Here is a 24,773-nt window from a genome sequence, read left to right on the forward strand (position 1 = left end):
TTCATTTAAAAAACCAAATATAACATGGTTTCCATAAATTAACTTCAGTGATGACTAATATTTTTTACTTTTTTGTTGATCTTATTACTTTTCGAAAGTGATTGTAAAATAAATTATCCAAATATATAGTTCCCAATTAAGGTTTTGTTTCTTCAACAAAGTTTGCTTCATATAGTAAAAAATCAAACTCGCATAGAAAAAACTTAACAATCTATTAACTATGTTGAAATTTGAGTTTGAATATAATGATATAGATATTATTTTAATCCCTTACGTTTCTAGTAATTCTTGATTTGATTAAATCCTTGTAAAATGTTTTCTTTATTTTGTATTTTATAAAATAATGCAATTAATGCTTTGGATGACTTCATTTACAAGATAAGGAATGTAATAATCCACAAGAGAAACCGAAGATCAACATGGCAATTGCAGGAAATTGCTTGATGTTAGCCAGCAGACAGAGACACAGACCAAACTTTTATCTTTTAAATAATCACAACCTTACTTAATTTCAGAAAATCTCTAGTATAAGTTGATAAGTGTGGTATTTTTGCTTATTTTTTATGCAGAGCACACGTGTGATACTTTTATGTTTGTTTGTGTTGTGTAAGTCCAATGAAAGGGGAAATTACCACATGAAATCAAGAACAATATAACAAATTGAGCTACGCGTTTTCCGTCTCTTATCAAAGAAGATAATGAGAAATGGTTTGCTTTCCAAGTAACTCATGCATTATTTAAGGAAATACGTTTGCTTATACATACTAATATCAACAGAAAACATCTTTTTTTGTCCTAACACTGGCGTTTTCGGTACCTATTTCTTTCTATCTCTTATATTAAACATAACATCATGGCTTTTCTCTGATTTTCTGTTTCTGTCTCTATCTGAGATCATGTTCCTTTCATTTTCTTATCTTAACATGAACCCTAGAATTTACATATATGTTACTCTTTCACATCTTTGAATTTGTATCTAGAGAATTGCACCTGTTCTCTCTAGTGATTTTGATTAGATAATTTGCTTTAACAGTTGTACTTTTGCATATATATATATATATATATATAGCACCAGTTTCCTATTTTTGTATTTGAGCATCACATAACTTTCTTTGTTCTTGCCTTTTCTTTGTTTTGACAGAAGTTGTATATCCTTGATTATATCACAAAGAAAGGTGAAAAAAGAGATATGGAAACTACCAAGAGGGGTTGTCCCAGCCATCCAGAACGACAGATGCTATTGAAGCCACAAGGGTCACCCTACAGATGCAGTGGATGTCGAGAAGTAGGGTTTGGACGGAGTTACCACTGTGAAATGAAGAACTGTGGTTACATCCTCCATGAAGAGTGTGCAACTGCTGTTTCCCTTGCCTTTCATCGATTTTTTCCCAGGAGCCACTTCGAGTTCTATGAGAAAGCACCGGGGCACCGGGTCAGATACTGTGATGCTTGTGGAAATGATGTTCTAGGGTTTGTGTACCATTGCTGCAGTACAGGTTATGATCTACATCCATGTTGTATAAAGCTGAAAGATAGCATTTCTGATGGAGAAGGGCTTGTGTCACTCGAACTGTGTCAGAAGGTTCCCTCAAAGTGTGTCCAGTGTAAGCATAGGAATGTTGTGGATGGAATCAGAGGTTGGTCTTATGTATCTTCAGATTCTGGGGGAAAATGTTGTTACCATGTTTGGTGTGTTAAGCAACTGATTCTAGAGAATTTGAATAAGGGCTATTTTAGTAATGAAACCAGTTCAATTGGGATGAGTGACAGGGAGTACTCTCAGCTTGCAGTGAGAAACATGGACATGGTACGAAGTAGAAGAATTTCGAGGAGGTTAGGGACAATGAAGAAGTACACAAAGATTGCTGTTTTGGTATTTAAACTGGTATTTTCAGCTGTGTTTGGAAACCCTATCACTGCCATTGCTTCTCTTGTGGAAGCCCTAGTTTCAGATTAGGAGATCCTACAAGTGTTGTCGTTTGGTTCTTAAATTATGGCCATAATCCTACAAGTGTTGATTTGATTTACCATGAGTGCAGATATGATGTTGAGTGAGTGTCACATAGAGGTCAAATTGTTGTGGTTTTTGAGAATTTCCTGTATTAATAAAGTTCAAATTCACGCTCTGGAAGTTATGGTTTTATAGAAGAAAGTATATATGTATGTTTGCATGAAAATGTTGCAGGTCATGCAAACCAACTTCTTAATTGTCAAAGAAGCACGTTAGCAATGTTCTTTTCTTCTTTATATATTCTTGTTCCCATGATTACTATAGTTTTCAATGCAGTGTATGTTACTCCATGTGGCAGTTGTAAACTTGTGTTCAATTATAAGTGCACCTTTTTTTAGAATCCAAAATGAGAAACATTTGAATTAAACCCTAAAATACTAATTTAAAGCTCAAAGGGCTGTATATATATTTGGTTTAGTTTTAAAAAATGAAAATGTGCTTGAAATTTCCGATATAGATGGATGGAAGCTGATAAAATAATATGATTAATGTAGCTTTTTTTTTTCTATGGAGGGCATTTGAAAATGACTTGCCTAATACAAATAATTATCTTGTTTTGTGGAAATGTACATGAATATGTTGAAGGTGTTGTAGCAATTTCTTGGTAGTTTGACATTAACAAACATATAGCTTCTTAATCATTCAAGTCATTGTCAATGTTGCTCGGCTGGGTTGTATTTGTACTCCTTTTCTTCAGTTAAATGCAGGGAAAATACGTTAACTTTTCATTAATTTGAATATCCTTTGCGGAAGACATAAAATATTAAGAAAACACACCATAGTGTAAAACTGTGATATTACAATATTACATGGTAAGAATTTTATAAGTATTTTAAATCGGTTAAAAGGGAAATTGATTTAGTATGCATATATTATATCGGTTTACAATCGGTTAAGGAAATAATTAATTTAATATGTTTTTTTTTATAAAGTGCAAAAGTCATTTTTATTTTTTGAATTTCATCTTCTCTCTATTTTTTCTTCTTTTTTTTTTGTAAAAAATACTCTATGGTCTCTTCCTTACAATTAACCATTGTTGTTTTTCTGCTTTATTGTTGTCATGTCGTGTTTCAACAAGCTTTTTTTCTCTTCAAGACCATTATATATTTAACAACCAATACAACAAATTAGTATTCTTTTTTCCCTCATTTCTCGTACTTAGGATTTTTGTTTGCGAAGAAAGTTTTCTTCGTAATTGTCTCTTATTAAATATGTGTCACTAATTAATCTATACAGTGTTTTGCGAAGTATCCTAATTAACTAAATGTACTCTGTCCATGGTATTTGATGGTTCGTCAATGACCGATTCATTATTATTTCTTTTGCACTTTCAAAAGTACTTTTTTAATTAAAAGTATTAGATCAATTGATCTAGAATTGATTTATTAGAATATATATTATATAGTTACACAACTGATATAACACATATTTAACATACTACATCGATTGATGGTAAAATTGATCAAGTGCTTTAAAAGTTGATTTAATATATCCATTTTGGACCAGTGATAGTTTCTTGCAAGAATATTGTATATTCATATAGCAACTTTGTGGAAATTTAATAATTAATAATATATTTTTTTCTTCACCTCTGGACCCTAGTTACTGTATGTGTCAATTTTAAATATAAAATAATTTTTGAATTCTTGTAAATAATTATGATAATAGCATGGGTGAGGGAGGAAAGGTAGTTGACCTGAGAAAAACAAATGACCTTATATAAGGTTTTATATATGTTTCTGGTCACCATACACAAACGCAGACCTTATTTATCAATTTTTAATAGTTATGATTTAATTTACTATTCAAAGAAAATAATATAGTGTTTTTTTAAAATTTAGAAAATTAAACCAAATTTTCTTTAATAATTTTATTTTATTTTCTCATCTTTAACAGGAGAGTGTCCTTAAAAACTAAAATTTAAAGGGAGAAGTTTATTAGAAAAAAAATAAAGAAGGAAAATACTTTAGAGTCAAGTCAACTGGAGGCTTGGTGGCTAAGGATGAGGATTAGACAAAGTCATTAAACATTTGGGAAATGTTTTTTTATCCTCTTTTTTTGAAAACATTTTGACAAATGTGGGGTTAGTTTTAAATATTTTTTTAAAAATAAACTCAAACGAACTTATAAAATAATTATACGTAACATTGTTAAAGGTAAAAGTCTTTTTAACAACTTTTTCGTAACTTTTTATAATGGTTTATGTAATAATATATTATTGATTCATTTTAAATATACAAATCAATAAAAAAAGTGTGACAAATGTTATCAAAATATTATTAAAAAAAGTTATTAAATTTTGATGGTTGTTGTTAAAAAGTTGTTTCCGAACTTAAATTTGAAATTTATTTGTAATTTCGTTTGAGCTTTATTTTTTCTTTATTCTGTTGCCCATTTCTTTTTTTTCTTTCCAGTTTGGTTGTAATCCATTCTTTTTTTATTTTATTTGAACTCGGTCAGTATTATTTTTCCTGTATATTCTGTTCGGTTACAATTTCAAATACCGGTGGAGTGACGTGGTTACAGCAAATACCTCCGACAAAGAATTCGGAGAACGAAAACGAAAGTTTAAGATAGTCAATTCCTTCTATTTCATGTTTTCACATAATCGGATCCGTACATCGGAGAACCGATTTTTTTTTTCTTTGCACATTTCAGGAATAATATTATAAAATCATCCATTTCACCCCGAAATCTCTTCTCTTCATTGAAGATGGCATATGCACCTTGTACCAGCGAGGACCGGGCGCCGTACGAAGGACGTCCATGAGGAGACGGGCGCCGCCCAAGTAGGTACGGATTGAACCTAGCCCGTACAAACTCTCCTACACCAGCAAATGTTCGGCGTCACGCATATGAACGCCCACTAGAGGTCGTCCGACCATCTCGGTGCCTATGCCGACCACCTGGGTAGAACCTCTGTCTAAGAAATTTTGAAGAACTCAAGGGATTCCGTCACCACGAGACAGCGCCGCACTCCATACTCACAAAAAGTGTTCTACAGGATGACGCCGAGAGACGAACGTTCGGTATCAACGAAGGGCCGGGCGACCGCACAGAAGATCGTCCGCCCAACGAAGTGTCGGGCGACCGTATAGAAGTTCGTCCGCTCAACGAAGTGCCGGGCGACCGTATAGAAGTTCGTCCGCCCAACGAAGTGTCTGGGGACCGCGTAAAGGATCGTCCGCCCAATGTAGTGACCAAGTCGTCCATAGGAAGGACGAACGCCCGTTTCATTTGGGCGGACGCCCGTATCACACTGATCGGTCAAATCGCTAATCACTGTAGTTCAAGTAAATTAACCTGGTTTAGAGGTAAGTGGAAATTAGGGGCTATTGGGCTGACTGGGCCGTGATTAACTTCTCACTAATCCCAAGCCCATAGCGAAAACTATAAATACAGGTTCACGGTGAGTGGTGAGGTAGGTTACATTGAATGCACATTTATTGTTATTCCTTGACAAAAGCCATTACTCTGAAACTGACTTTGGCATCGGAGAATCTTTTGTAGGTCTCCACCCCCCGGACCAAGAAGGAAGTCAAAGCTTGAGACGAAGATCCACCGCTGAGTCAAGATCGAAGGAGAGCTGGAAAGCTGATAACCGCACAGCCCTACACATCCGAAACACACCTTATCAGACAAATCCACGCTCACCTCTCCACTCATATCACTTAATTCAAACAAGAAGAAAAATTCCAAATCCGTCTTTCACTACTCACTCATGTTCAAAAATTCCACACAAAATAATGGTATTAGTTTTTCAAAAAATATCACTCTAATATGATTATATAATAAAAAAAGGTTTAATCAGGAGGTACTATTCTCAAAGAAGAATCTCAATTTCGTTCTGTTCTTTTTTGGATTCTTAATTGGATTTTAATTTTGGAAAAATTATAATAATTGGACCCCTACCATTAAATTGGATCCAACGGCGTTAATGTGTAGTTGACGTATCGCGCTGAAGTCCCTAAATTCATACCCCAATTTCTGAAATTGATTAAACTGTGCACGAACCCTACAAAAACCCCACAATGTCAAAAGAAACCTCTCCCAATCCTTAATTCTACGAAATTCAATTTCAATCCCAATATTTAGGCCCAATTGTTATATTTTTTTCAAAATTAAGATCCAATGGAAAATTCGGAAAAAGAGAAAACAAAATTGAGATTCTCCTAAAAAAAAGTACCTCTTAAATTATTAAACCAATTTTCATTCATCTCACACACTTACAACAATAAAATATTACAATAAATAAATAAATTTTTATATTTAAAAAAAATAATAATGTTGAAAGTAGAAATTTGTTTGTCAGATTATCATTTCCCATCATCATTACTGTCACACTGTGCGTGAGTCTGTTCGTTTCCAATTTCTTTGCTTGTGATGCACGATCCACGATGCACGATGAGACCCTGTTGATCGGAACAACTCAGAGGCGTTTGGGGTCATTTTCTTATTGTTTCTAACTATAAAAATCAACCCTTCATCTTCATCCATACTTCTCTGCTTCTTCTATCTCGAAGTCTTCATTCATACAAAGAAGAATGGCCAAAGCCAAAAAGGGATTGGTAATAGGAATCGACCTTGGCACAACATACTCCTGTGTTGCAGTATGGCAGCAACAACATTATAGGGTGGAGATCATTCATAATGATCAAGGCAACAATACCACTCCTTCTAGAGCCACTGATATGCTTGATAGTCAGAACGAGATGGAAGATATAGTTGCTATTGAAGACTTTCTGAAAGATCTTACAGTAATCAGTGAACGAATTATTATGGTCATGGAGAAGATTGTGTAGTTGTTTTAAGCTGTTATGTTTTGTGTGTCACTGATTTGTCATTAACTTGTAATAAAATCAAACTTTTATGTTTTGGCAGGTATCGTTTGAATATTTGATAGTGTAGTAGTAATTGTATTCGTTTTGAAAATGGTCATTGTTGGAAATGCAAATCATTTACATTTGATTTATCTTTGGAATCTTCAATTCTCGCAGTTTAGCCGCTTCAAGTGTAGTGCTTTTGTAATTTGTTTGCTTCTATTTTAATGTGTTGAATACATACTATACGTTACTTCAAAAGTTATTTAACTTCAAAAGAAAAAAAAAATACTCAGTTTTCAACAGAGAAGAATTTTAAAAGTATCAAAGTCTTTATACTTCAAAAGTCACTAGTTCTTCATTTATAAGAAATTTATTGGTTTAATGGGCTTATATTACTTTAATGAACTTTCTTATGCCTTGACTTAATATTTCTATTTTATCTTACATTTTCATTAAAATTATTATAATTATTTTATTTATTTATAATAATAAAATATGAAGAGAAGGTTTAAAGTAAAAATCCTTTTGAACGATAAAAATTGAAAAGCCTAATGTATATTGAATACAAATGACTAAAAACACAGTTATCAATATCTTGCTTTTACTGTATAAAAGATTCTAAGCAATAAGGGTAGATGATGACATACGCAACAATATTTTAGAGATAGTTTTTTTTTCCACTTAATAAAAGGGAGAAGTAAAATTTTATATTTGTAGAATGATTGAGATTATAACATACTTTTTCAAAAAACAATGGTGAATAATATCCTTAGATTTACAGAGTCTTTTTATCATTAGAAATTGAAATGTTATATGTGTCATGATTTTCTATGTGAAGTAATCAAAGTTGCTTATGGGAATAATGAGTATCCTCTTAGTCTTTTGGTTTTCCATGGTCCATTCAGAAGTTTAACGTCAGACGCCAAGAGTCGTTTATGGGAATAAACAGTAGTGATTTCCGATGACAGATATAAATTCCTTTACGCCGATAAAAAAAGGTTGATTGGCGAAGCTGCTCAGAATCATGCAGCTAGCAACCCAGAAAACCTGTCTTTGGTACGTTTCAACTCTAAAATATTAATGTTTTTCATGATTTCTCTCTAGAGTGAAGGTGTTGAGAATGTTTCGAATTTGGTTTGTTGGATTGTCTCTTGGTATATCCATGAAGGGAGATCTCATGAGTGTTGTTATTCCTAGGAATACTGTTATTCCAGTTAAGAAGACCCAGATATATCATACATCAGTAGATAACCAAATCTCTGCGTACATTGGGGTTTGTGAAGGTGAGAAAACCAAAACTTTATGAAGAAGGCCAATGCAATGAATGCTTTGGATGACTTTATTTACAAGATGAAGAATGCATTGAAGAACAGCAATATCAGTTCAGAACTTTGTCCACAAGATAGGGAGAAAATCAATTCTGCAGTTAAGAAGCTGCAACAGTTAAGAAAGCTGCAAAGTTGCTTGATGAAGACCAGCAGCGGCATGGAATAATTGATTGAGGATTATCTGAATGAGCTTATGGACTTTTTTGACACTGTCATTAGCAGCTATGTTTAAATGTTTCTAGTTTAGATTTTATCTGATGCGGATCTGTTATTTCTTTTTAGATAAACACGAACTTTCTTCTTATTGTTATTATCTGAACAATGTTCAAGTTAAAATATATTTGTAGTGGACATTGTTATAAATTGTTGTTATCTTTTGCTGCCATGGATTTTTGCTGAATGATCTTTGGACTGTTTTCCATCTGCACTGACTATTACTTTGACTAATTCTTCTCAAACGTGCATGTGCTTTATTTCCATTGACCATGCATTGGAATCTTTAGTTGTGTCCATGAAGAAACTATTGTAGAGAGATGTTGACCTAACAATCTTTATATAGTATTTCTTTTTGTCTGAAAAATTAAGTTCGGTCCAATCTGTGTTCCACCAAAGAGTATAAACCAAAGAAAAATATATTACGCTTGGTGGACCGAGAAAACTTCAAATCCTAGTTTTGTTTTAAGGAGTAAAAAACGGGTCAACCAATTAGGAGTGTTTCATCAAGCATTTCATCCTGCACCTCCCATCAAAATTTATGTTCCATCATTGACTCCACCTCCATTTTCCACCAATTACGAAACATGCACTCCTGCCCTCTACACCCCTTCACCCTTGCATCCTTGCACTCCTGCACCCCTACACCTCCTATAAAGAAACCTTACACCCCTGCATCTTTGAATTATAGTTCTTTGATAATATTTTTTCTCTTGAACTTTTTACTTTGTAGCTGATATCAATTGTTATATTTGTGAGTGAGTATTGTCTAAAGATATTTGAGAAGGATTGTTCGAGTGCAGTTTGGAGTGGTGCATCTGCAACTTGACTTTTTGTGTTGGTTCAATTTCAGATGTTTCGTTGTTAACTTATTCTTCTTTGTGTTTTTACTTAAGAGAGAGGTTAGTATTTGTTTTTAATCTGCGTGCATAGATAGACTTCATGGTTGCTTTGTTATTGATGGAGAAGTATTTTATTTTAGTTAATATGTTTGCATCCGATCGAAACTGAAGTTATTGAATGTGGAAAAATGAAAAAATGAAATGAACTTATGGAGAGCCGATGCATGCGGATCGGATGTGGAGATCTGATGCATGCGAATCGGATGTGAACATCCGATTTATGAAAATTCTGATTTAGATATCCAATACTCAACTTACATAAAATATTATGTATGTTTACCTTATTTACTTCTTACATTAGTTTATTTATTTTTAATACTTCCTTTATTAGTTTAAATTATTTTTTTAGTTTACATATGAGTTTATAATGTATTATATAATTTCTATTTAATATAAAATAATTTGTATAAATTTATTAAAATTAATAAAACTAATTTTGAAACCAAATAAGAATAGCCGAATGCATAGGAATCGGATGTGGAAATCCGATGGTGAGAATTCGGATATAATATTCTATACATATTTAATGTTATATATAAAACTTTAATTATATTATTGTTTTAATTATTTTATTAATTTGTAATTAATTTTTAAATTATGTATGATTTTGTATTAGTCTAATGAAATTATATATTTTTTAATTAATATAATTATTTTTTCTGAATTTATTAAAATTAATAAAAGTAGATTAAAAAAATTATATGTTAATATATCGCATATGAAAATCCAATTTTATATATATATATATATATATATATATATATATATATATATATATATATATATATATATGATTTCCATATCCGAGATTGTCTCTACTACGAAAATTTTTTCTGACAGTTATTTAGTTATTCATTATTCAGCTCACCAAACATTTTGCTCGAAAAAAATTCAGTTAGCTGTTTGAATACTGAATTATTAGAAGGAAGGATTAGCATTTATTTAAAAAAATTGAAGATGGAACTATATGCATCATGTATATATTGATGTGCATATATGAGATATTTGACAGCCATTCATTTATTTATATAAAACTTTAGTTATTTTACATATTATTTTATAATTATATTTAAGTTTATGTATAATTTTTATGAATTTATAATATAATTAGATAATATGTAATTGTTAAAAAGTAATTGTTATGAATTTTTCATATTTTGGCATGTTGTTTTATGAATATTATTTAAGTAGGTTTGTTTTATACAAAAGTTTAATAAAACTAGTTAACTTCATTTTTATAATTATTAATTTTTGTTAATATAAAAAATGCATTTTAAATATTTAATTTTTATAATTTTTTAGATATAAAAATTGTTATGAAATTTTTTAATAATTTTTTTATATAGTTTTAAGTTTATTTAACTTGGTGTTGTTTTTAGGTTAGGTTATATTGATAATAAATTTATAATTGTATAATTATTGTATTAGTTTTTTATTTTATAATATAATTATAAATTTTAAATTTATTGTATTATTTTTTTATTTTGTTATAGGGGATTATAGTCTAAATGGACGAATATAGTTATGGGATGGATTCTGAAATAAATTGTAGTATGCTATCAGAATTTTTGTCATTTATAAATGAGGTTGCTGAGGAAGATTTGATGAATAATTTTACAACAAATGAAATTTTTCCTCTCGTGAAAACTAATTGAATGGGTAAAAGGGATTGCATATTATCTAGGATTTGTTGTGGTGACTATAAGATCCGATAAAGCTACTGGTCATCCTGGGAGGAAGACGTTTGTGTTGCTAGGATGTGAAAGAGACGAAAAATATAGAAAATACAAACCCGACTAACCTAGTACATAATCCTTTCCAGTTAAGTGGCAAGCCATCTAGTAATGGCGATGGGTGAGTATTGCAAGTGATGTGTGGATACCATAACCACGATTTAGCAAAAACTTTAGTGGGACATCCTTATGTTGGTAGGTTAAATCCTATTGAACAAGCAGTACTTGTTGATATGACTAAAACCCAAGTAACACCGGCAAATATTTTGTTGACTCTGAAACAAAATAATGAGCATAATGTAACTACAATACAACAAGTTTATACAACAAGGTATACATATAAACGCTCATTGAGAGGGTCAAGAACTGAGCTGCAACTGTTGATGATGATGTTGGATCGGGACAAGTACATACATTGGAGTAGATGTGCGGAGGATTCTGAGGTTGTCAGTGACCTCTTTTGGACACATTCTGATGCAATCAAGTTATTGAATGCATTTAATGTTGTTTTGTTAATGGATTCAACTTACAAAACAAATAAATATTGGTTGTCGTTGTTAGAGATTGTTGGTATGACATCTACTGGTTAACCTACTCAGCCGCATTTGAATTCTTATGTCGCTTCCATATTATAAAAAAGGGTTAAATATGTTTTTAGTCCCTAAACTATTGGCCGTTTCTGGTTTTCGTCCCTCTTTCAAAGTAAGGTACGATTTGGTCCTCAATCTTTAAAAAACGTTCGTTTTAGTCGAAAAAACGAACGTTTTGAGGACTAAAACGAGGACTAAAAACAAAATTTTGAGGACTAAAACGAACGTTTTTTAAAGATTGAGGACCAAATCGTACCTTATTTTGAAAGAGGGACGAAAACCAGAAACGGCCAATAGTTTAGGGACTAAAAACATATTTAACCCTATAAAAAATTTCAAAGCGAAGTGCAAAATGTTAGTTGATTGTGTGGAAGCATGGGATGTCGTAATGGAAGCATGGGAGAACGTTATGGATTGTGAAGATGAATCTATGTTTGGGGACTGTGTGAATCGCCTTGAATACACCTGTCGTTCATGGCCTTTATTCTTTGAATATGTGAATAATACTTGGATTATTCCATACAATACTTACTTTATGAAGGCATGGACAAACAACGTTATGCATTTAGGGAATATAACAACGAACAAATATGTTTAATATTATATTAGTTTACTTTGTATTTGAATACTTGATAATATTGTTGATTTATTTTTGTCAGGGTTGAGTCTTAAAGAAAGTATTGGGAAACAGTATGGGAAATCTTTGTTCTTACTAGAATGTCATTCATAATGTCATTATGTTGCAATATAATAAGATCAAAGCGTCGTTCGAAAGCAGTCTCAATGTTATGAGTGAAGCTTATAAAGACATAAGATACAAAAGACTTGTTCGACGAGTATCCAGATATACATAAGAATTAGAACGAGTAAATCTTATTGGACTCGATAGGGGAAGATGTGGATGCATACTTAGACGGACCAGAGACATCAGACCAGAACCATTAACGATGTCTCTAATGCCCTCGTGGCAGGATCCTAATCTGTTTAACTTCTTCCCATGGGAGAACTTGATTTCCTCCCGTTCCTAAACAATAATATTTAATATAAAATTATTTCAACTAAACAATAATCATTAAAATTAAAGTTTTGCACTTACCACCTTCAGCAACATCCTCATGATCCTCCTCCTATTCAATATCATGTTCCTCAAATGCATGATCCTCAACTACATCCTCGTGAAACCTCACATCTCTATGGTCCTCAACATGAATATTAGACTCAACTGCTCCATGTCTTCTTCTGCAGTAGGTCTCCATCTCTCACCCTGTGACGAACTCTCTCCGCGATGTGAAGATGAACCTCCTCAAGTACGAGTCATGTATATTCTAAATTTCTTTATTAACAATATTATAACAATTAAAAAAATTGCACTAGTAAAAAATATTATATCATTAAAACAATTTATTTAAAATAAAATCAATTTAACTAATTGATTATAAAATTAAATAATATATTATTACAAACAAAATAACTTAAATATCTAAAAAATTATAAATATTTCGAATAATTAAAAAAAAAGTAATTAAAACATTTTTAACTAACTGTAAAAATCTAATATTTCAGAAAAAAAAAGTAACGAAAAATCTTCTAACTATAAAAAAAATTAATTCAAATCTTGATATAAAAAATTAATTCAATTAAAACAATTTTATTAAAATAAAAATCAAATAACTATAAATGAAAAAATTAAAACAGAAAGTTTAAAATAATTATAACAGAACATTTAAAAAAATTAAAACACGAATTTTAAAATCATTATAACACAATATTTAAAATAATTAAAACAGAAAATATAAAATAATTAAAACAAAAAATTGAAAATAATTAAAACAGATAAATTTAAATAATTAAAATTATTTAATTAAAAATAAAAAAATTAATTCGAATCTTTATATAAATAAATAATTAATTCAATTATAACAATTTTATTAAAATAAAAATCAAATAACTATAAATTAAAAAATTTTAAAAATTTAAAACAGAAAATTTAAAATTATCATAACAGATTATTTAAAATAATTATAACAGAAAATATAAAATAATTAGAACAAAAAATTTAAAAAAATGTAAACAGAAAATTAAAATAATTAAAATTATTTCATTAAAAAGAATAAAATTAATTCTTTATATAAATAAATAATTAATTCAAATATAACAATTTAATTAAAGGAAAATTCATATAACTATAAATTTAAAAACTAAAACAAAAAGTTTAAAATAATTATAACATAACATTTAAAAAAATTAAAACACAAAATTAAAAACTATTATAACAGAAACATTTAAAATAATAACATTTCAAATAATTCAAACACCAAACGAAAAAATATAAACACTAAACATTAAATTAAAACATAATATAATTTAAAAAACAAATTAAACCTAAGAATCGGACATGGAAAATCGACAGGACTGAATCAGATCTCCACAACCGATTCACCCTTAACCCATATCTGCACAATAAATCTACCAAAGAGCTTCTGCTATGTATAAAAAACAACCGAAACCAACCTCCGTTGGGTGCTCGCAGGGACCGTGGGTGGGTATTTGTCTGCACTGGCCGGCGCCGAAGGAGTTCCTCTATCTCTCTGGCCTTTCAACCTCAACAGGAAGAAGATTTCTTTGTGTGTGCCGTGTGCCTGCAACCATTAAAGAAAACTCTAAAACTAAAAACAGGCAAACCACACTATTTAAAGACATAATGTGATTTGAAGCACAACCTTCGCGTGAACGAGCAATGAGACACCTCTGTGTGCGAGCGACAATGGATAACCTGTATGTGGGAGAATGACAATAGAAGAGGAAACTGTTGGGTGCTGTTGGAAAGATTTTTGAAGGAAAGGTCTGTGGCTCTCTGGGAGAAGCGATGAACCAAAATGAGACGCAGAGAGAAAAATAAGCGTGGAAGAAATTTTTGAAGGAAAGGTCTGTGCTCACTCACTATGCTCACGCTCATTATGCTCACTGTGCTCAATGGAAGAATCTTTTATCACTTTTAAATTTTTTTTTAAATATTAAAACCTTTTTTAATTATGGGTAACGTAGGCATTTTAAAAAATTTTGGAGATGTAGGATGAAACACTTGGAGATAACTCTTTGTTTAAACCTAGTCTAATATTAACTTACAAAAAATGATTGGGCCGGGTTGATTGTCAATTTAAAGTAAGTTGGATTTTATGACCCGTACAATCCAATGTCGGGCTACTGTATTGTTATGTTTGGTTTGTCAGTTGATTTCAGGTAAAAAAGTATGAAACGGGTTATATGTTTTGTGAATACTCGTCTTTACGTAGGTCATGTGTGGGAACGGCAGGAGGTTCTAGTTCTTAGGGTACTTTGGACAGATAGGGCTAGTCTCGGGTGGCTGTTAGGGCATCCCAGTTACTACATCACCCGTGTGCACGAACGCATGTAACTACACAGATTTCATATCGTCCGGACAGTCAGTCTAATAATAGGATTCGTATGATATGTTTGATGAAATGAACTTTGTTTGTTGAATGGTTTGAAATGTATGTTGATGCATAAAATTAAATTACATAAGCTTACCCTTCGTTTTTCTGTCGTGTCTTGTTTTATACGTTCGTCTTGTTGTTGCAATGATCATCCGTGTGGATGTGAGCAGAAGCAGACACGCGGTTGATAGATGCGCTGGAAGAAGAAAATTTGGAGGAAGCGAATCTCGTAGAAGTTGAAGTTAAAGCCAAACCGTAGGACGTTCGGTTAATATTATAGTTTAGTTAGTATATGGTGGTCGTTCGATCACCCTCCCTTTTGTTAAATTTGACCGTTCGGTAATTTTTTTTTGTAAATCGTTCGGTCAGACTTGTGCTGATCTTGTAGTTTAAATTGTAACTCTTTTTGTAAGGCCGTTTTCGTATATCTAAGACTAATCTGCTATATTATTAAATGTAATTATTCGATTATATGGTTTATTGTTGTATTTTTGGATGTTACACTTTCACAGGTAGATAATAGGGTGAGACTGCATAAAAAACAAAACGACACTAAAACATTAGAAACTATTGACGTCTTATTCTGAAATTTAGTTAACGGATTTGGGAATTTAATTTTAGTACATTCTCAAAACTAAATTGCAGAATATTTACTTAGTACATTCTCATTAAGTGACCGATGGGCCGGACCAGACCGGGTCCGTTTTTTTTTAAAAAAAAAACAGATGTGCTACGGAACACACAAGCTTTGTGATTAGTTTATTAAGAAAGAATAAAGTATAAACGAAGAAGATCCTTAAAAGCATAATAACTTTAGTTATTGAATATATTAAAACAATGAGTGGTTATCCATGTTTAAGACTTTCAAACTATTCTTTGTTTATTCAGTGGAAGACCATCTCTCTATAAACTGGGACACTCCCTGTTTTGTTTCGAAGAAATTTTTTCATCAAATACATCTAGAACAAAAATTAAAAAAAATAAAACTAGATCAGCTTATGTATAACAAAATTAACGTAATAAGAAATAAATTGTATACACTAAATCTATAAAAAGAAAAACTAGACTTAATTAATATTCGATATTTGTATTTTAGACATTTAATTTGTTTTTGGTTTTTATATTTATATTTATTCAATTGATTTTTTTATTTTGTAGAAAGATTTAGTTTATTTCCTTCTTTAAATTAACATTAACATTATTTAAAAATATTATGTATTAAAATTTTAATTATTTTTTTTAATTGACATGTGACACCTTTAATGATAAATTCAATTTTTAATACGCCATATTTTTAAAGTGCATGGTCACGTTAACCATGACAACATTTTTTAGTCTTATTCTAAGTCTTTATTTACAAAATTTACCCCATATGCCAATTATTTTCCACCGTACAAGTGTGAATTTGTGGAAAACTGTGGAAAATACCAAGAATCGCTACCTAAGGTTGGAAGGAAGCATCCAATACAGTCCGCTAAACTAAAGAATAAACAAGCCAAGACACTACTATTCAAACGTAGGACACAAAACAGTGGAATGTTTCGATACCATTTAATCTTTTGTACGAGTAATTGAAGAATATATGCTCTTTGAACCGACTATTAACACTATAAATTAATACATAGAGAATCAAGTATTTTCATCAAAGCACCAGCATTTGCAAAATCATACACAAACCTCTCCTTTCCTTGTCCAGAAAACCTACCTTCCGTTTGACCTCAAGTAGAACAGAAATATGAGTGTAGAAATTTTGGATGGTGCGACCATAGTGAACTTCCTTCAGGATGAGGAAGCATTCAGTGTATCAGTAAGAAACCGTTTTGCTCGCCTTGACACAGACAATGATGGCCTTCTCTCGTATGCAGAGATGCTGAAGGAGCTCCAGAGCCTTAGGGTGTTGGAAACCCACTTCGGTATTGATGTAGAGCCAGACCCAGATGAGCTTGCTCAGGTGTATGAATCCTTGTTCGTACAATTCGATCACAACTTGAATGGCACGATTGATCTGGATGAATTCAAGAAGGAAACCAGGCAGATGATGCTTGCCATGGCTGATGGATTGGGTTTCGTGCCAGTTCAGATGGTCCTGGAAGAAGACAGCATCCTCAAAACAGCTGTTGAAAGGGAGACCAATAAACTAGCTGCTTGAGTACTACTTTACTCAACCTTCCGATCAACAGAGTTCTACTAGAATTGTAATATTTTAATGTCCTGTTTTGTTGCCATTACTGTTTTCAAGCTGTTTTGTTTTTTCTCTAAATTACTCACGGAATGAACTATACTGTCTCAATCTGACCCTTTACATGTCCAAAGGAAAATTTGCGCCTGAGAATAGTAAAAGTTACGACTCTAAATCCGAAAACCTCATTAGAACCAATCTTTTTTTCATTTCACACCCTACTAAATACACTTCTTTTACCACTCTTTCATTTACATCACATCTCCTTTTCTCTTCATCTTCCAATCTCTTTTCTTTCAAGTCTATACATACCCATTTGGAGTACAAATAGTATTTTTTCCATAATCATTTGAATTTCGGAATAGGCTACAATAAGGAATTTGACTTGCTACGCAAACATTAGATTCCCATTGAGCACTATCCACTAACATCTAAAGAAATCATCAACAGGGACTTCGCATGCCATGGAGGAATTTTAGTTTGTTCTCGAATTAATAGTCAATGGATTATCCGTGCTCTATTCATCAAATTACTGTAAAGTTACAAGAACATATACATCTCAGGAGCCTGAATGAAAGAAAGAATTCCTTCACCAAACAAGTCAAACAGTGATACCAGGATCCGTCCAGAATTAAGCTCGTCTTTCCAAACCTGGGTGAGAGCAGCAGATGTCTTCGATGCCTGAGTATCACCCCTGTTACTTCTAAGTTCGCCATCTAAAGAAGTCTCATTTTTCATCTGTGCAGAAGATGATGAACCAATAATTGAATCAACTGGAGAAGCTCGAGTCTCTGCCTCCTCTTGCTTGTGAGCGGGTGAGGAATTCATTGGGACCACACCAACCTCTCCGTCGGTAGCAGTTTTTTTCAAAGGTGGCTGCTGTTCCAATTGGTCAGGGTCTGCCTCGCGTTTACCTTAGTAATCAATTATGAAAAGGAGTAAGTATACAAACAAAGAACGGAAAAGTACAAACAATATTTATATAATAATTAGAACATTGATCGTTAAGTCAGCGCCTCCCAGTACATCAGCATTAAGAATTTCTTAAGAAAATAACAACCAACAGATCTGGTGCCTGCTGTGACAGATAATCCCAGATAATATACAGAAACAGTTAGGAAAAGAAAAGGAAATATTGTAAACAAACAATTCAAAGTGACAATGAGAAAATAGGAAAAGTAAGTTTCGAGGAAAATAACATATTCGAACAAAAATTGTCAATTTACCTGATGAAGCAATTCGTTTTAATTTAACAGTTCTATTTCTAAATTTCAATTATAATAATCCTCCATACATGAATTTATTTAGGTTTGAACTTAAATCAAATTTATTATGTCTATGCTATGTGCCTGTATGATTTAGTAGAGACAATCATGAGCACAATTAACTATTGCTTCAACCCTGCCGCAGTTAGATGCTAATATTGACAAACAGATCCCTTTCTTCTGTGGGTATTATATATTGTGGGTATTATATATACTTGTTTACCTTAAATTAAATGCCCAAACAAAAAAGATTTCCCTCCAAGGCTTAAAAAGATTATAGTAGGTATTTCATGAACTAGTGACTAGTATTTTCAAGGGAAACAAGGAAAATACTCACGAGATGAAGAAGTAAGAACTTTTGCATTGGTCTTCCAGACAGCACTAGGAGAAGGAGTTGAAAAAGTTGGGAACATCTTTAGTCGATCATATATACACTGACCTGCAGCACGCTGAATGATAGATTACATACAATCATCAGAACAACCACAGTATACCGAGACTGATATCTTTCAGTTGGAAAAGCACCTATTTTTTACTAGCAAGTGGCTATATGTGACAGCATATCTTACCAGCAAGGCTCCATAAACACGCCAAGCTTCATGCCTTTTCATTTCATTTTTCTGCTTCTCCAGAAGCATCTCTGGTTCAAGAAGTCGCATATATGTCTCAAGGTTTGGCAGCAAAAGAAGGCGAACCTATTTCCATAGCAATAAGTAACATTAAAAATATATCAGAGCCTCATATGTAAGTATCAAACCTACTTGAATTAAACAAACAAACATAATATACCATACAAGGTTCCTTTTAAATTGGTCATTTAAACCTTAAAATTATAAATACGAAACAATACTGAATTTGTAATGTAATAGCATGTTAATCTAATGATAATATGATGACAAGCGTATATAAAAATTGCATTGGAAAGTTGTCATCTTTAAACCACCAAAAGTATATTTCCAACTGTTGGCTTTTGACCAACTCCACAATCGCCAGGAACATGGGAGAGACACATACCACATTGGGTCCGAGTGCCCCCAACCCCTGAATCGCGCCATAGTGTTGCGTCATTGCCTTCTTAGGATCCAAGAATGCATTCAGTAATGTTTTAGTCAAACGATACTGGAGATTACTATAGACATGTCCAAACCTGCATGAAACATGAAGTTAATGTAAGAAAAATAGAAATGAAATCAATAAAAGCCCAGCAAATAAGCAACATGCCTAAAGTCATCAAGCAAAACTAGACTATCAAGCTTACAATACAATGACTCAACAGTTTGTACCAAATTCTACATCTTGAAATACCAATGACCATGCCAGGAAGTGTGTCCTTGAACTGGATCTCAAAAAACATAGGTGAATTTGAAAGGAAATACACAATAAATATAGTATTCTTTCTCTTTGCTACTAGGAAATAAAAGGACGTGAACAAATTGCATCAACCATCAAATAAATGGGGATACCGAGCATGGAGGTACACATACCAATAAATATAGAAAACTTCTTATTTCCATATATACGAAATAAACAAGGCAAGAGGGATATCTCACCTTTTGCATATTGAGGCAACCAGATTAGCCGTAAAGTCTCTAAGTTCCCAGTGGTTGTCTGCCAACCTACTGCCCAACCTTTTAGCAACGAGGCAGGTCACAACAGATGGCATCAACTGGTGTAGCTGAAACATGCACAAACAGAAAGAAAAGAGTTAAGCGAGGATTTCACATAAACTCGTTCAAGTGAACAAAGCAATAACCAAATGGCCTTTCTAAACAACATGGTTGTGCTTGATCCATGTGGCTAAACCCACCTATATGGAAAAACTTTTCTAGTTATTCATGCTACTTTCTTTTCACAACTCTCCATAATCATTCAAACATTGAAACTACCTTACAAGATAAGAAAAGCCATTAAGAACTGGACTACCGACCTAAACCATTGCTATCTGGCCAGAAAAAGACCTACTAAAACAGAACCCAAGCCTGACCTTTGCTTTGAGGCTGATGCGGCAGGCCACATGGCAGGCCACAAGAAAATACAGTAGAAAGCACATTTTTTATTTGCTTTCAAATTTTTATGGGGCCAACCGACCAAATTTGTTCGGGGCCATCTTTATAGACAAGCAACAAATGATAAATCAACTTAAATATCTCAGAATACTTTCAAAGTTCAATGTAGACAACAGACTACCAAATAGAAAAGGATGAAACAACCAATATTTACGTAGATATTAAAAATACTACTGTGCTCAAACAAAGATCATACTTCATCTGCAAGAATATAAACAAATATACTAAACCAACAAGGGGTGAACTTACATAAGGTTCAATATGGATGTGAGGGTTTAGCAGAAGGCTACTAACAACTCGCATCAAGGCAAATAGAAGAGGAAAATTATTCAAACCACGTGAAACCTGACAAGAAATGAGAAGCATGCAGTTATAGTGAGCTACAATAAGGTGAAAATTCTTTTTTATCCATTAACATCATAAAAGGACAAATATTATTACCTCATCAGCTATAAAGCATGTGAAATATGGAACTAGTGGATGAAGTCCTGAATCAGTAGCCAAACTTACTAATGCTTCTTTAAAGAGAGCTGAATCAGACTCACTCAAAGTAAGCTCAGCAACTTTGTCAAAATACATCTGCAAGAAACAATAAAACTAACAAAAATGAATCACGAGATGTGAAACAAGATAGCTCATGGTGCCTTAACAATTTTAATACCTGAAGTTCTCTGGATAATACATGCTTAACAGGCAATTTGATGTCAACTGGAAGGTCATCATCTTTCTGCTCATGCTTTTTGGTATCAGAAGGAGCTGAAATTACTGCATATAAAATAATAAGTAAATAATAATTCTTAAAAGGGGTATTAGGAGAGTAGAGGTTAAATTGGAAGAATTTACAAATAATGGATCTCGAAGCATTAAGCAGCCAAACAGTTCCTGTTTGTTTTGTTTGTATGATGTACATCTCCAAAATTATAAGGAGCAAAATGTTTATATGATTCTATGGGGGCGCACACACACATATAACTAAATATTTCTGAAAATCAGTATATTTAATTGGATGTGTATACTTCTTCTAGTTTTCCATTTCTAATTTCTAGTGATTTAGTGTGCATAAAGATACTGATGTTTTCCACAAATTTTAGACCCACAAAGCTGACCATGCTATGGTGACAAACAAAACCACTTAAATAACATCTCCCAATCTAAACACTAACTAGAGTAAAAATTCATGATATCATGAACCAGAGGAAGTCAAAACAATAAGCTGACAAGTATAACATCAAACAAAATCATACATCCAAGAATTCCTCAATCCATGCAGCTAAACCATACAACCTAGTTTCATCTGAGCCAAAGAATACAGGTAGAACTCAAGGTGAGAGACATACCTTCTATAGGAGCATTTTCTGGAATAGCAGGTTGCACACCTTCAATGGCTAGCCAGTGGCATGTAACTGCAGTATCAAGAGGTGCTTTTGGTAAAGAAGCTTCAATAACCTATGATTAACAGAAGCTATATAATTTTAACGAGGTGATGCACAGGTTGAAATCCAATTGAAGTGAGTCAATGAAAATGATTGAGTACACCCTTACCTCTTTTAAATCTACATCCTTGTCCTCAATATAAAACAAGTCCCTGTGTCCAACAGCTCTTTTGAACCGCAAAGGACCACCAGATGCAAATCCATATATTGGCTGTCACAAGGAGGAAAACAATCGATAATGAGATTGGAGACAACAACTATGCTTTCTTTTCTCAAAAAGAAAAGAAATTCACAAAAAAATTCCACAAGGTAGTTCTAATATGCATCTTCTATCTGGAAATAGCAAGAACCCGTAAAATCACAATCCTCACTACTCTCAATGCACAGCCAATTCTCAGTTCGAATATAAATGAAGCTAGTTATATTATATCTTTCCACAACTTTTGAGTACACTACTGAACAGTTTGAACAATGAAGATCAATTTGCCATGAACTTATCTTTGCACATATCACACACCTTTTTATTATATATACATACATAAATACATATATATATATATATATATATATATATATGGAATCATAAACCAATAATTATCTAATATAACCAATATGTACGAAGAACCACGGAAGATAAAACAAAAGCGGAAAACTAATATAGTGCTTGTACTTTAGGGGCTTTGCATTTAAAGATAGCAAAGACACATTTGATTCACTTGATCGAAACAAACTAATTTAGTTCAAGGACTAGTGGATGGTTATAAAATTAAAGGTGAAAAAAGAAAGCATTCCTCAAAACAAAAAGAACTACCCGAACACTTTTTTATTGGCAGTCCAAAATTCAATCACTTAAGACTCAAACTTACTTCAACATTCTTCAAGTTCAGAGCAACATCAACATCATCCGCAGTGAGAATGGTTCTCTTAGAATGCCGCATGCACTTAATTGCCTCCTGAGGTTAACACAAACAGTGTTAAGAGGTAGGAGTTAGGTCAACACAACACTCGTCTAATCGCCTAAAATTAACGATACTACAGATCGAAACACACTCAAAAAAAGAGTTGATAGCTGCAAAAAGAAAAGAGCGGAAGATACCTGCATAATCTGGCGCATGCGGTATTCGACATCGGGAGCGACAGCGAGAGCGACATCGGGAGACAAGGAGCTTATCCCAATGCTCTGCGCTATAACTTCGATCGTCTCTTTGGGAACAATGCTCATTTTCAAACGCACGCTACACTCGTCGCTTCCTCTAACTGAAAGAGTGTTCGGAATTTGAATGCAGAACGCAAACCCTAACGCACATGGCTTTTCATCATCGCATCGATTCCCCAACTCCTTCGTTGCCTTCTCTAACTTCCGGTTCGAATTCCGTTACCTCCGGGCGGTGGCAACACTGGCGCGTGTGGTGTGGTGGGAAGCTCTTTCTCGCGTCAATAGAAGGTGTTTGCAGGAAGACAAACGTCCACCGTTACCCTCTCCGATTATTATTTTTATTCCAATAATAATAATAATATACGTTTTATTATTAATTTAAAAAAACTAAAATTAATATCTTGTACTTCTATTTTTTGTTGGTGTAATATTATGTTTCTTATTTGGATGACAATCTGTTTCAACTATTCATAATTTTATATTTATAATAAATTTTAATAAATATTATTCCTATTGTTTCAACTTATTTGAGAGACAAAATGTCTTTGTGTATTTTATTTATTGCTACTTTTTGGTTTGGTGATAAATATTTTATTTTCTAATATATATATATATATATATATATATATATATATATATATATATATATATATATATATATATATATATATATATATATATATATATATATAAAGATAACATCATGATCATTAACATAAAAAAGAAATTCTTCTCACATGTTTAGAATCTCATCTCTAATATTAAATAAGTGGTTGTAGATGTTGAAATCACCATGACTCAAGTCAAGTTTAATCCTTAATTAACTTCTAATTATTTATCTAATTTTTCTAGTAAAGTAGACTCCAATAGTTATGAAACTAAATTAATTATCCTAATAATTCTTCAAAGCACTACAACTTCCATACTTAATCATAGTAAAGCATTGAAAAAAGTTATCACATAGCCCTAATATTCAAACTTATATTTTAATGAAATAAATAACCAAGTGAGAATAAAATGAATTATCATATTTGTTTCTAAATCATCTCAAACCATATTTCTTTTTATTTGCATATGTATATTTTTCAACTTGTATAAATATTAATATAAAGTCATAAACAACTAAAAACATCCTTACATCACAATTCAAAAGATTTGTTATTAGGTTTAATAACTTTTTTGTCCCAATTTTGATTGGAAATGTTCGAAATGGTCATAATTTTTGTTTTCTGTTCAGAGTTGTCATAAAGAACGTAATTTATGCTCAATTTAGTCCTATTTGCAGAGCGCACTGTCCAACTGTGCAATAAATGGCATGTCACCCTTGACACGTCACCCTTGACACGTCATCATCTTCTCCTACCTCCAAAAGTCCTAATTTCCCTTACAAAGAAACCCTAGCCACCACCTAACTCTAACTGCCGCCGCCACGGTCACGGCCAATCACCATCTTTGCACCTCCATCATCTTCTCCACCACATAAGCCCTAATTTTTGAAAATGTATTTCTAATTAGGGTCTCAGCTCGCCAGACCACCATCTTCGCGCATCATCTTTCTTGTGCTCCCAAAACCTTAGGCCGCCACCACCGCTACGCAGCAAAGCCCATTTCAGGTTGTC

The 24,773-nt window shown here is 32.5% G+C and overlaps 3 protein-coding genes and 1 long non-coding RNA gene across 5 annotated transcripts; 2 read left to right on the forward strand and 2 right to left on the reverse strand.

Moving 5' to 3' along the window:
* The first annotated feature begins 780 nt into the window (after window positions 1-780).
* LOC108321634 (uncharacterized) lies at window positions 781-2,204 on the forward strand. Its single transcript, XM_017553446.2, has 2 exons — window positions 781-813; window positions 1,142-2,204. Exon 2 carries the CDS (start codon window positions 1,190-1,192, stop codon window positions 1,955-1,957), a length of 768 nt encoding a protein of 255 aa, XP_017408935.1. The 5' UTR covers window positions 781-813; window positions 1,142-1,189; the 3' UTR covers window positions 1,958-2,204.
* A 10,211-nt stretch (window positions 2,205-12,415) lies between these two features.
* On the reverse strand, window positions 12,416-14,574 carry LOC108321684 (uncharacterized). Of its 2 annotated transcripts, none has more exons than XR_008247078.1 (4): window positions 14,321-14,574; window positions 14,112-14,239; window positions 12,700-12,933; window positions 12,416-12,624 (listed from the first exon to the last, which is right to left on the reverse strand). It is a non-coding gene; the product is annotated as an uncharacterized LOC108321684 (long non-coding RNA). The 2 variants fall into 2 exon arrangements; XR_008247077.1 differs by having other exon boundaries at window positions 12,697-12,933.
* A 2,216-nt stretch (window positions 14,575-16,790) lies between these two features.
* LOC108338562 (uncharacterized) lies at window positions 16,791-17,204 on the forward strand. The gene has a single exon (XM_017575511.2). It carries the CDS (start codon window positions 16,791-16,793, stop codon window positions 17,202-17,204), a length of 414 nt encoding a protein of 137 aa, XP_017431000.1.
* Window positions 17,205-17,699: 495 nt separating this feature from the next.
* Window positions 17,700-23,492, reverse strand: LOC108338561 (transcription initiation factor TFIID subunit 6). The gene is made up of 12 exons (XM_017575510.2): window positions 23,095-23,492; window positions 22,865-22,951; window positions 22,108-22,209; window positions 21,903-22,011; window positions 21,227-21,330; window positions 21,007-21,144; window positions 20,815-20,910; window positions 20,050-20,174; window positions 19,514-19,646; window positions 19,069-19,194; window positions 18,837-18,948; window positions 17,700-18,148 (listed from the first exon to the last, which is right to left on the reverse strand). Exons 1-12 carry the CDS (start codon window positions 23,218-23,220, stop codon window positions 17,775-17,777), a joined length of 1,632 nt encoding a protein of 543 aa, XP_017430999.1. The 5' UTR covers window positions 23,221-23,492; the 3' UTR covers window positions 17,700-17,774.
* Window positions 23,493-24,773: the final 1,281 nt, after the last annotated feature.

The sequence above is a fragment of the Vigna angularis genome, chromosome 2 (assembly GCF_016808095.1).
Source record: "Vigna angularis cultivar LongXiaoDou No.4 chromosome 2, ASM1680809v1, whole genome shotgun sequence".
Classification (NCBI taxonomy): domain Eukaryota; kingdom Viridiplantae; phylum Streptophyta; class Magnoliopsida; order Fabales; family Fabaceae; genus Vigna; species Vigna angularis.

What these genes read in the sequence shown, in the direction of transcription:
- LOC108338561 (XM_017575510.2), bottom strand. Translation starts at nt 23,220, where the DNA reads ATGAGCATTGTTCCCAAAGAGACGATCGAAGTTATAGCGCAGAGCATT. An exon ending in AGAAAATGCTCCTATAGAAG is followed by an intron (nt 21,331 to 21,902) that starts GTATGTCTCTCA and finishes TTTTATATGCAG; the next exon opens with TAATTTCAGCTCCTTCTGAT. An exon ending in AGTTCTTACTTCTTCATCTC is followed by an intron (nt 18,149 to 18,836) that starts GTGAGTATTTTC and finishes TTGATTACTAAG; the next exon opens with GTAAACGCGAGGCAGACCCT.
- LOC108321634 (XM_017553446.2), top strand. Translation starts at nt 1,190, where the DNA reads ATGGAAACTACCAAGAGGGGTTGTCCCAGCCATCCAGAACGACAGATG.
- LOC108338562 (XM_017575511.2), top strand. Translation starts at nt 16,791, where the DNA reads ATGAGTGTAGAAATTTTGGATGGTGCGACCATAGTGAACTTCCTTCAG.